This window comes from Dendropsophus ebraccatus, chromosome 10 (assembly GCF_027789765.1).
Source record: "Dendropsophus ebraccatus isolate aDenEbr1 chromosome 10, aDenEbr1.pat, whole genome shotgun sequence".
Classification (NCBI taxonomy): Eukaryota; Metazoa; Chordata; class Amphibia; order Anura; family Hylidae; genus Dendropsophus; species Dendropsophus ebraccatus.
The window spans coordinates 92676013-92688696 of NC_091463.1; the positions used below are offsets into that span (position 1 = coordinate 92676013).

The 12684-nt window shown below is 44.6% G+C and overlaps 1 protein-coding gene across 1 annotated transcript; it reads right to left on the reverse strand.

Annotated features, from left to right (window-relative positions):
- Positions 1–752: 752 nt before the first annotated feature.
- Positions 753–11055, reverse strand: LOC138766576 (HAUS augmin-like complex subunit 3). Its single transcript, XM_069944167.1, has 6 exons — positions 11005–11055; positions 9225–9270; positions 8250–9143; positions 7724–8151; positions 3195–3411; positions 753–968 (listed from the first exon to the last, which is right to left on the reverse strand). Exons 2-6 carry the CDS (start codon positions 9237–9239, stop codon positions 753–755), a joined length of 1770 nt encoding a protein of 589 aa, XP_069800268.1. The 5' UTR covers positions 9240–9270; positions 11005–11055.
- Between the last annotated feature and the right edge of the window lie 1629 nt (positions 11056–12684).

Consider the following 12684-nt stretch of genomic DNA (forward strand, 5'->3'; position numbering starts at 1 on the left):
AACACTGCTACTCTACCTTAGCACTTTTAGTATCTCCAAGCACAAATCCAGTGAGAGTAAGTCTGTGTCACAGAAGTTATCTATTATCAAGCTATACTGTATTACAAGAGACTATCAGTAAAACTATTTTATTTACTCTACTGGGACTCAGTGATCATTGCACCAGCACCTACACATACTGGCTACACACTCCTTGGGTTATTTTCCCCTTTCTGTGGGTGGCGGTACCGACAGTCCGGGTGGGTCATCTTCCCACTCCAGACCACTGTGACAAGAGCCCAAGGGACCCATCACAGCCCGGCAGGTCACAAACCATTTTAGGGGGATACAGTCAGCCAAAACTAAAAGCAGGTATGCCATCACACCTGTGTGCTGAACCAGCTCTGGCTGAGCTGTATCGCAACCACCAACATATCATCTTGGTGGTTGGGCATCACCACATGATATATCTGTAAACTCATCCCTCCATCCTATAGTGCTGTACAGTGTAATTCATCCCCCAGCACACGGCCAACCTTGTTATTCTAGTGCAAAATCCCCAGTACTAGGTGATAGCATAACGGAGAGGAGTAGGTGCTGTGCTTTAAAGGGAACCAATGAGCGCAACTGTGCCGATATGGTCCCCAGCTGCACAGTATGAAAACATTGCACGGGAATTGTTAGAAAATTTCATAGACAAAAAAAACTGGAGACATATATATGAATGCTGGTTTATTATATTAGTACAAAATATATCTCATGGGGATTGGGGTTCAGCAAAGATCCTTGACTCTCTGCTCAAGATCCTGCACAATACTGGCCAGGAGAGAGGGATCCCGGTAGAAGAGGACGTAGAGCTGCCGCTCTTGTTCCAGGTGGGATGTCTGGATGGACAGCTTCTTACGATCCAAATCCTGATGGCAATCCAGGAACCACTGGTTAAACTGGGAGACACTGGATGAAAGGGATTCCAGGGTGAGCGTCAGGTCCTAATGGGAAGGGAAAAGGAGGAAATACCCAATGAGTATCATCACTTAGGGAGGCATTTATTAAGTCCAGCGTTTTTTACGCCGGACGTAAAAATGCCCCCGCAGCTCCGGTGCTACGGAGATTTATGTAGAGGCGGACTGCCTCTACATAAATCCCGTGCGCGGCCGTTGCGCACCGCCGAAAACCTACACCAGCTGAGGACTGGAGTAGGTTTTGGCGTACATTTTGGCGGAACGGATGATAAATCGCGCGGACTCTGAGTCCACGCCCTCCGTTCCGCCCACTCTCCGCCCCTTTTCCGCCCCCTTTCCGCCCCCTGGCGTACTCGGCGGAAAGTGCCGATTTGCGAATATTTTATTCGCAAATCCGCCATTTTTGCTTAAAAAAAAGACGCAAATCGGCACTTTCCGCCGAAAATCATCCATTCGCCGGATGATACATGTGGCCCTTAGACAATGGTGACCTTATCGCCTATAGAGAATGCACAACGGTCCCCATTTCTATTCATTTTAAATATAGACTTTCTTGGAAACCCCCATAAAGATTATTTTTTTCTCCCCGCTGCCATTATTTTTTATTTTAATGCCAATATAGCTGTAGGAAGATTTGGGGTTTTTCATGTCAAACCTAAGACACTTGTTGCAAAGTTCTTACTCCAGGTTAGGTGGTGATGGAGCAGTTTGCAGTTTCACCACTAGGTGTCAGTGTTATTTATAAATCTTGTTATTTCATGCACATGGGTGAGTTGGCACTCAGAACTACCATGACAGGAGCCCAAGGGACCCATCACAACCCGGCAGGTCACTGACCAATTGGGGATTACAGCCAGCTACAACATAAAGCAGGTACCAACATTACACCTGTGTGCTGGACAAGCACTGGGGCCAGGACAATACCATCTCTGACTGATCTCTGACTATATATTGCATATCGCACTCCACCACATAATGCCATACAATCATAATGTAAACTGCTGCTCGGCTATATCAGCCTTTGAGGTAAATCACTCTCAATGCAGACACATTAGAAAACAACCTGCAACACGTCTGTAAAAGCTGTTGTACTTTCTTTAGGACCCTGAACCCTCGAAAGTCTCTAACAGTGGAAGTCATTGCACTCTCCAGGCCTCTGCAGTGTGGACACAAGCTTACACACATCTGTACTGATCATTCTGCTGAAAGAGTGACCCCTGCTGGCCAACTGAGAATCATTCCGCCCTATGGGCCAAGTAGTGTTGTTTCTTTCCCATGGTTATCTTACATATGCGGCGATCAGCTTTCCTTCACAAAAATTTATATCCGGAGAAACTTCCTCTAATATACTGTATACACTTAAAGGGGTTTTCCAATTAAGAAAAGTTGGCAGAATCCGAGGTGTACCATATATGAGTAAAAATGTGCTGTTTTTAAGTAATTTAAAATTTATTTAGTGTTTTGCATTGGTTGTGTTAGTATTTTTAATCATCTTTATTAAAAGTTAAAGGGGTACTCCGGCCCAGGGGTATTTTTAAGCTATGGCCGGGGTTGGGGTGGTTATGGACGGCGGAGGTCACTTACTTACCCCCTTCTGGGTCCCGGATCGCGCCGCCCGGTACACCAGTCCCGCGGCCGCTTCAGCCGCTCAATGGCTGAGCTGCCTTGAGATGTCACGTCTCATGCGGCATCTCACACCATGAAGCGGCCGTGGGACAGGTGTATGGAGCGGCGTGATCCAGGACCCGGTGCTGGAAGGGGGTAGGTAAGTGACATCTGCTGTCCATAACCACCCCATCCCCGGCCATAGCTGAAAATACCCCTGGGCCGGAGTACTTCTTTAAGTTTCAATAGTCCTACTGTGGTCTCGGGCAATCTGTGATTTCTTAACATACTTACCTGTCTGTGCTCCCCTGATTTTCTTCTCTGGTCCCATTCCATGCTTCCTGGCGATAGCCCGCTCAGCCAATCACTGGCCGCAGGGGCTCTCCCGTTAAGAGTCGACCAGTCATTAGCCAAGGGGGCTTGTCACTCTAAAGGCGGCTGAAGACACCAGAGACCCATATGAGGACACCGGGGGAGGGGGGAGCGCAGACAGGTGAGAATATCTTTTTCTTGTTTTTAAGAAGTGCAGCTGCCATCTTTCTGAACTTTACAAAAAGTTCAGAACGAATCTGGGTTCGGCTTGAGTACAAGGAACTGATTGTTGGGGAGGGGGGAATAACCCCTTAGCATATCTACATACACACTCACCGGGTCTCTCAGCTGCAGGCTCCGGGTTCCGCGGCTCAGGGCGTGGTGAAGTTCCTCACAGTCATGTTCTAGATCTGCAGTTTGCGGTAGGGGATCATGAAAGACGTCACTCAGCGACCTCAGTTCCTGCACTAGAGATGCCGCCTGGCGCTGTAAAGCTTCGTACTTTGGGAACAGTTCTTTTTGCCTTGATGGATTCTCCAGCATCACTGACAACCTAGAAAGATGGAGAAGAAGGAGCACAGAACCGGTGAAAAGAAAGAAGTTCACTAATAAATTGAGGGAGATATAAGAGATGTCATTGCATCACTGTATTCTGCCGCTCAGTATCAGAATTACAATACAGCTAAAAATGGATGTTTTTTTGGTTTCCCCTTTTTGGAAAAAAAGTTTTGCTTGTTGTTTTATTTGCATTGTGTTTTCATCCCAGCATAGCTATGTGCTTGAGCTTTTTTTTTTTTTTTAATGTAAGGTTAGCTGTAGTTTTTAGTAGTAACTTTTTTGGCGCATTTTGACCACATTTTATGGCATTCCCTGGGAGACAATAAATTTTAGTACTTTAGACTTTTCCGGATGCATTGAAACCTATTGGGGGACATTCATGAAAACTGGCATACTCGTACGCCGGTCTTAAATGAGGCCCTGCCCCAATTGCCCCTCCAAAAGAGGCACCTGCGAGCATTGTAAACAGGCCACGCCCCCTCCCTGTCTTAAAGGGGTGCTCCAGCGTGGGGGCACTTTTTTGGGGGGGACCGGGGAGGAGGTGGCTGAAATAAAATAAGTCCACTTGCCTCCCCGGTTCCAGCGGCGGGTCGCGCATCACGGCGCTCCGGTGCCTGGTTCCTGGCCGCTTCTTGGTGTCTGACGCCGCCTGAGACGCTACGTCTCTGGGCCGCTCAGCCACTCAGTGAAGGAGGCGGGATCCGAGCGGACGTAGCGTCTCGGGAGTCGTCAGACACCAGGTAGCGGCCGGGCACCGGAGCACCGTGATGCGGGACCCGCTGCTGGAACCGGGGAGGTAAGTGATGTCTTATTTCAGCCACCTCCTCCCCGGTCCCCCCAAAAAAGTGCCCCCACGCTGGATAACTCCTTTAACACCCCCACCCGCCCATCAGGTGAGCAGGGGATAAGGCTGCGGTACAACAAGTGGCGAATCTTTGCCTTCTCCCTGGTGTACACCAGAGGCACAACCATGTTAGATCTCCCCCGTTATGTACATTTCTAAATGGTAAAAGAGTGTTTGGTATTTTTTTATGTATTACTATTATTTTTCTTTTTAATCCCCTCTAGGGCACTTATAGAAGTACTCCGGAGCAGGAGAGGTTTTCTATGGGAATTTTGCTCTAGACAGTTCCTGTGACAGACAGAGGTGGCAGCAGAGAGCACTGTGTCAGACTGAAAAGAGTACACCACTTCCTGCAGAGCATATAGCAGCTGAGAAGTACTAAAATGCTTGAGTTTATTTGAATTTAAAAATCTGTATAACTGATTTATAAACAATTTTTTTCCCCTCCTAAGTATTCCTTTAAGCACTTTTGAATTGACAAACGCAGTCAGTTTTTCAACTGAATTGGTCTGGCAAGGTCCCGTTGTGGCGTTTGCGCCACCCCCCCCCCCCCATTCTCCGGGGCCCAACCCCCGATATATAAAACTAAAATCTTTATTGGTCAGGAGTTATAGTCGTTTTCTTTAAAATTCTTAAATCATTTAAAAAAAAAAAAAAAAAAAATATTGGATACAATGGCGACAACTGACCCCCACCACATAACGATAGTCCTTTTCTAGGTTCCTCTGGATCTACCTGCACTTCATAAGAAGCCAGAAAGAGACAGGAACACTAAGGAAATACTTAGAGCTTTCTGATAGCAAACACCCTCTAAGGAACAAAGGAGCCTAAGTCAGCCGGGGGAGTCGTTACTAGAACAATCGGAAGCCTTTTTTAAACCTCTCAGGGCAGAGACTGCGGCCATTCTCACGGGACCCAGAGCAGGCGGTTTGGAGCCAGAGAAAAATGCAACTTTGCATAATAGGAAGTTCAGACAAAAATAATCAACACAATGTGGAGGGAAGAAGAATGTAAAAGTTTCATGGCCGACCCCCAGAGGAGCAGAGCGCCGAGCGGACAAACAATACACACTGCAAGCCAGATCTATGAGTATAAGGAGGTCAGAGGCCTGTCATTTCTAAAGGCCCAGCTGACTGTTTTGGTCGGAGGCCTCAAGTATTTTGGGGGGGTGTTGTGTTCCTCATGGACAAAGGTTTTACATTTGAGGCGATTGGGAAACAAACAAAACAATAGAAATTGCAGTTCAATGTTTGCAAACGTAACATAATGCACTTGGGGAGAAGGAATCCTGAGTATCGTATCGGCAGCAGTTCTGGTTAGTGAAGACTTCAGAAGAGAAGGATTTAGGGGTAGTTATTTCTAACACCTCACAATATGTCACTAGTGCAGCCAGTCCGTAGGGAAAGTACATTATGCTGGGCTGTATATAATGGTATGCTGGGTGATAATATATATATTTAAATAATGTATACACACACACACACATATATACACATACAGTGGTGCCTTGGATTATGAGCATAATTCGTTCCAGGACCGCGCTTGTAATCCAAATCACTCTTAAACCAAAGCAAATTTTCCCATAAGAAATTATAGAAATAATTATAGAAATAATGTTGTTGTTTTTTTATTCTGAACAACAGATAAAACAAATGAAACAAACATAATATCACATATTGTGCTGTTTATGAATAAGTTACTGTACAGTATAGTAATCAGCATGTGGTATATAATGTATAGTAACTGTATAATCCTGATAACACAGCAGCTGGATATGTGATATATAAGTTACTGTACAGTATAGCAGCATGTGGTGTATAATGTATAGTAACTGTATAACCCTGATAACACAGCAGCTGGATATGTGATATATAAGTTACTGTACAGTATAGCAGCATGTTGTGTATAATGTATAGTAACTGTATAACCCTGATAACACAGTAGCTGGATATGTGATATATAAATTACTGTACAGTATAGCAATCAGCATGTGGAGTATAATGTATAGTAACTGTATAACCCTGATAACACAGCAGCTGGATATGTGATATATAAGTTACTGTACAGTATAGCAGCATGTGGTGTATAATGTATAGTAACTGCATAACCCTGATAAAGCAGCTGGATATGTGATATATAAATTACTGTACAGTATAGCAGCATGTGGTGTATAATGTATAGTAACTGTATAACCCTGATAAAGCAGCTGGATATGTGATATATAAGTTACTGTACAGTATAGCAATCAGCATGTGGTGTATAATGTATAGTAACTGTATAACCCTGATAACACAGCAGCAGGTTGTAGATACAGGATGGAGCTGCAGATCCCCATAATGCAGTAGCGTAGAACAGGTTTGAAAAGAGAAGCAGGGCTGCTGTCAGAGGGCTGTGTGGTCACATGACAGCAACAGGGAAAGGGGGTGTGCTCAGTATGGACCAATCAGGATGTGAGAATCACAGAGCTGTGCAGGAGGACAGTGACAGAAACTTTATATACAGCAGTGTGTATAGCTGAGTGTAAGTGCAGGCATAGCAGCAGTGTCTATAGCCGAGTGTGAGTGCAGGCACATTATAGCAGCAGTGTGTATAGCTGAGTGTGAGTGCAGGCACATTATAGCAGGAATGGAGAGGATGGGAAACAAGGGCTTACAGAGACTGCAGGAAGCATGAAGGAATGAGCAGGGCAGATGTGGGTACAGGATAGCAGAGCTCTCTGTCCGGGGGAGAGAGGGGTTACAGCTATGGAGAGATTACCTCCACAGTCCTGTCCCCTGATGCAAGCCCCATCAGGTGAGGGAGACTTTCAGGGTCAGAGTACAGTGCTGTGGGGCCCCCCACTCCCCCTCCCACCCAGTACAGGGGGCTCTTAAACCAAAGCAATGCTCTTAAACCGAGTTACAATTTTAAAAAACTGTGAGCTCTTCTTGCAAAACGCTCTCAATCCAAGTTACCCTTAAACCAAGGTACGTGTGTGTGTGTGTGTATATATATATTATATATATATATATAGCATGCTGGGCTGTATAGCTAAGAGGTATAACAAGTAGGAAGAGGGAGACTGTGATCCTGCTGTATAGAGTTCTGGTGAGACCACATCTCACTAGAGCTGACATCTTTGATAAAAATAGAATGGATCTAAATCTGAATAGTCTGGAGAAAAGAAGAGAAAGGGGGGACATGATTGAAACCTTTATATATGTTAAAGGACTAAATAAGGTTCAGGAAAAAAACATCAGAAGCTAAATTATTTTACTGGAAGAATAGGGCTTGTGTATGGAGCTGACCCAGTATGGTTGTATCCCTGGATACCCAATCAGGTCAGCGCACATTGTCACAGGTACACTTTAAGAACTGAAGATTTCAAGAGCATAGTGCCAAGGTTGAATTATCAGTAAGCCGATCACTAGTTATCAAGCCCACAACTAGTTAAAATACAGTATAAAATGGTTTATAGCCTCACCTGGCTGCTGTGTGGTCTTTGCTGTCTATACGTAGGGGTGTCAGCCATTGAGGCGTAGCTCTTAGATCACTGGGGCCTAATAACCTTTTTGCAAGCGCACACGATTGTTTTCCCATCTCCAGTTTTACACCTCGAAGTTCTTGTTCGGTTAGGCGGTGTTGTCGCATCTCAGCCTGTAGGCCCAGCTCCACCAGCTGAAGACGGGACAGCTGACTGAGGATGGCCTCGGCTACTGGAACTTGCCTTAGGTCAACCAGTGATAGTCTATGCACTTCTTGTTGCATCCATTCCTGGTGGGCAGGTAAGCATAATCCAAGCGAAGCCTCACACACCAAGCCAGGAAGTCTCTGTGTCTGCAGGACTTCCACCTCTTCCTCTAAGGACTGCACTTGTCTTTCCAATAGGGGCAGACGCAAAGGATCCCAAACCTTAGAATTAAACAAAGAGGACTTCTTATCCGACTACATAGAACAAAAATAAAAGTCTCTGGAATGGTCAAAATAAAACCTGAAGACTGAGCTCCTACCTGATCTCCAGAAATCCCCTCCAGCCAAGCCAGGGCCTCCATGTTACCATGCAAGGTACCAAGAGCAATGCTCAGCTGCATTTTCTGAGATATCCATGCTGTTCGCACCCTCTCACTTTCTTTCTCCATTTCTTCCTTGGCTTTTACTTGTTTTTCCAAGTCTTCCTTTCTAACAGGTAACACTCCTTTGGCATTCCCTTTTACCTGTTCCCAACATGTGTCTTCAAGTCGCATATACCCCTCCAAGTCACGGGAAGAGAGAAATATACTGCCTGTAGAATGGGGTGAATGACATTGGCCAAGTTCCGTCACCACGTCTCTAAGTCTCAGCAGAGTTGAATTGCACATTGAGTTTAGAGTCGATAGTTTGTCTTTAGTGCAACTCAAGTTTCTTTCCAATTCCCTCTCCGATTTTTCCAAGGAAAGGCGGTTACGGAGTAACGTCAACCCCAAGGACTCGATCTTGTTACGGGATTGTAGTCGATGTGCTTTAAGGGTTCGCAAACTCTGAACTTCTGCTTCCAGCTCCTCCAGACTCTTCATGTCTTCCGTCTCCCATTCTCCATCTCCTTTATGACCACCTTTGCAGAGATTTTGAAGTTCATCAGCTTCTAAAAGTGGTTGGCCTGACTCCAGAAGGGTATTGTAAGCTTCTAGCTGTTCACGGCTTAGAGCATTGCGTTCATCCACCACATCACACAGCCATCCTAGGAAGAGTCCCACCTCATCGCTGCCATCACAAAGCCAGTCAAAGTCTTGGCCCTTCAGATCTTGGGCGCCAGGGTAGCCGATCATGCGTAACATCTCTACGAAATCTGACCCTTGTATGTGTTGAGGTTCTGGTAGGAAGCATGTGGATCGTTTACGAGTAAGGGTCTTTGTGGGTGGTGGAGCCTACAAATACCGAGAAGGTTAATCTTTTTGAGACAATAGAAAAGTTTTCTTACAAGTATAAACCAAAACTTTAATACTTACTAATTGTTTTGCCATTATATTCTTCCCAATGGGACTTTACATAGACCTAGACACAGAGAAGGTGGATTGAAGGGTTATACTTAGAGATTTTGGGATCAAACCCTGTGTTTGCTGGTTTGACAAACATATATCAAAGTTAAAGGGGTTGTACAGCAGTTTGCACTTATTTTTTATAAACATGCCCAGAGAGGTAGAGGATAATGGTTAGGTCCACATTGTCTTTGCCCTGTTTAGCCGTCAACCTGTCAAAAAGATTGGTGACGTATAGTTCAATGAACATAATGAAAAAAATAAAAAAATCTGAAATTTCTATTTAAAACAAAAAACAAAAACGCTGTCTGAAATTCTTCAGTTTAGGGTGGTAGCCATTTTTTGAAGAAATAGAGATTTTGATAGGGGGCTGAGAGGCAAAAAAAGCATTGTATCTATATTTATATTGTGATTGTTATTTTCAATAATAAAAAAAAAGCATCAAAAAAAGCAAAAACACCAGACCAAAAAAAAAAAAAAAAAAACTGGCATAAAATTTCATACTCAATGTGCATCTGACAGGAGCAATTTGTTAATGCAGCTCTACAAAGACACTGTACAAGTACACTGTGGTGTACTCCAATGTTCACTATGTACCAGACCAAATTCTCCTCTAGAGGGCAGTATGGTGCAAAATATGATACACAAACCTTAAAAACAGTGAGCTACATAGTTCTGTATTGCATAAACATTACTTTTTTTGCATTTTAGGTCTTTTTTGTGTAGTCATTGTTTTATTGGTCCCTAATTTCAGTTTTTTTTTTATGCAATAAAGATGTAGCGGTTTTCTATTACACGCAAAACAGAGAATGGTAAATGGCCAAAAAAAAAAAAAAAATTCTCTGACACTAAATTTTACAACTTTAAAAAAAAATCTATTTAAAAAGAATGTGTATGAACGTGTAAGTCAGTGATGGCTAACCTTGACACTCCAACTTTTGCAACACTACAATTCCCATCATGCCTGAATAACCAAAGATATGGCTTTGGCTGCCCAGGTATGATGGGAATTGTAATCTTGCAACAGCTGGTTAGCCATCACTGGTGTAAGTCTAATGGTGCGTTTACACAGACAGATTTTTGAAGCCAAAGCCAGGAACAGACTATAAACAGAGAACAGGTCATAATAGAAATACTAAGATTTCGCCTCTTTTCAAATCCATTCCTGGCTTTGGCTTCCAAAATCTGTCTGTGTAAACGCACCATAATGGTGTGTTTACACAGACAGATTTTGGAAGCCAGAGCTAGGAATTGATTTGAGAAGAGTCTTTCCTTTATGACCTGTTCTCTGTTTATAGTCTGTTCCTGGCTTTGGCTTTAAAAATCTGTCAGATAAATCTCTCTGTGTAAATGCACCATAAGTCTGATGACCTGCTCAACGTTCTTAAAGACACCTGGTACACAGATTTCAGCCACAATACAGCACTGGGTAAGAATCATACAGTGACGCATCAACTCTTGAAGTGGAAACAAAGGGGTACGTCAGGTGGGTAAGAATAGCTTCTTTACTTTTTTTTTTTTTTTTGATAACTGCAGCACTATTTTAAAAGAGTACCCCTTTAAATCCTCATCAGATTTCCTACCCAAATCAATGAAGCTTGGATTCTCTGGTGGATTTTAAGGCAAAATCTGTGTAGATATCCATGTGGAACCTGCCACATCAGTGTGAACAGAGCCTTGAGTGCAGCCCCGAAGTGAATGAAAATATTCAGAGATTCCCTTCATAGCAATAAGGCGATGAATCACTAACCTGAGGTTTCAGTGTCTTCTATCCAGCACCATCACACGTCTTCCTTCCTGGACGTCCTGGGCTGCTCACAGGTCTCTCCTCTGGCTCGGGCTGATCACCCCGCACCTGCTCTATCAGGGCCTGATCTCACATGGAAGCCAAAACCAGAAATGGATCTAACAGGAGGCAAAATCCCCTTCCTTATTCACCAAAAAATAGGTGCAAAACCCTCAATAAATTTCCCCCTTAGGGTAGTTTCACACATACCGTATTGCAGCTGATTTCACGCCGCTAGTTCTGCAGCAAAATCAGCTGCGATACTCTGTACTGTTAATAGCCTATGGCTCTGCATTCTGGTAACTTTCATTCTGCTGTGAAAATCTAGCCACTTCCTACTTAACCCATCAGCTGCCGTACTTTAAAGGGTTACTCCAGCAAAAATCTTTTTTTCTTTTAAATCAGCTGGTTTCAGAAAATTATATAGATTTGTAACTTACTTCTATTCTCCAGTCTTCCAGTACTTATTAGCTGCTGTATGTCCTGCAGGAAGTGGTGTATCTCCAGTCTGACACGGTGCTCCCTGCTGCCACCTCTGTCCATCTATAAGGGGGGGAGGGGACCATCTATATATATATATATATATACACACCAATAGCATCACTTGGTCGTGAAAGGAGGGGGGGGGGCCAAGTTGGCCTCTCGCACCAGGGCCCAGGAGACATTAGCTACGCCCCTGCCCGGGGCCAACCCCAAATACTGCTGTCCGGTACAATGGCCCTTGATGGTGGTGTGGTGCAGATAGCCAGGACAACAGGGAGACAAGGAGGGAGGCAGTTTAACAATGACTCCTTTACTGGTAGACTTGCCGGTGTTATACAGTCTTTTGGCATACAGCGGTGAATACTGGCGGCTTTGACTGAGTTACCGCGCTGGTGGAGAGTCTGGTGGTGCGTGGAGAGTCTGGTGGTGTGGGGAGAGACGAATCTGCCTCAGATCCTTGTCTGTCAGTACGTGTGGGGACACTGGTGGGCACTGTGATCCTGTGGACCTCTTCCCTAATGGTGCTTGAGTCTGTCTTTCCCCCTAGTAAAGCATACCCCCCCCCGAATTTCAGGAAGATGGGTGCCGAGGCCTACGTTAACTCGACTCCCTTTTACAGCCAAGTCCACTTAGGGTGTCTGTCTTTAGGATTCCCACTGACTGTATATGTGCTGGCCCTTTCCTGAGGGGGCACCTGACAAACTGTCTCCCAAAGTCTCTCTTTCTCTCACCTCTAGCTGTTGTTCTCTTGCTCTCTGCTCTGTTTAAGATCTTCCTTTTTGTTCCCCTCAGCAGCTTCTCTCTCTCTGTGGTGATCTCCTGAGGTGATGTTATTCCCTCTACAGCTGGTCACTTGTCTCCTGTCTCAGCTAAGCTCTGCAACAGCCAGCCTTATATAGGGGGCCTATCTGCATAATCCCACCCCCTTCTAGCAACTTCCAAGTTTACCTAGAGCAGTTCCCACTATGGTCAGTAGATGTCGCTGTAGTGTGTTGTGTGCAGTGAAAAGCATGTAACCCATTCTCTGCCTGCCAGTCACTGGTACAGAGAAATACAAATAACAGTTTAGACAATAAAACACTTGTGGACAGGTGCCATCCTCAGCCCAGCCACAGGGGTTACGCTCTGGGATACTACAACATCACCATGTTATCCAGGAAG

What these genes read in the sequence shown, in the direction of transcription:
- LOC138766576 (XM_069944167.1), bottom strand. An exon ending in AGGGGATTTCTGGAGATCAG is followed by an intron (nt 8,152 to 8,249) that starts GTAGGAGCTCAG and finishes TTTAATTCTAAG; the next exon opens with GTTTGGGATCCTTTGCGTCT. An exon ending in AAAGACCACACAGCAGCCAG is followed by an intron (nt 3,412 to 7,723) that starts GTGAGGCTATAA and finishes CCATCTTTCTAG; the next exon opens with GTTGTCAGTGATGCTGGAGA.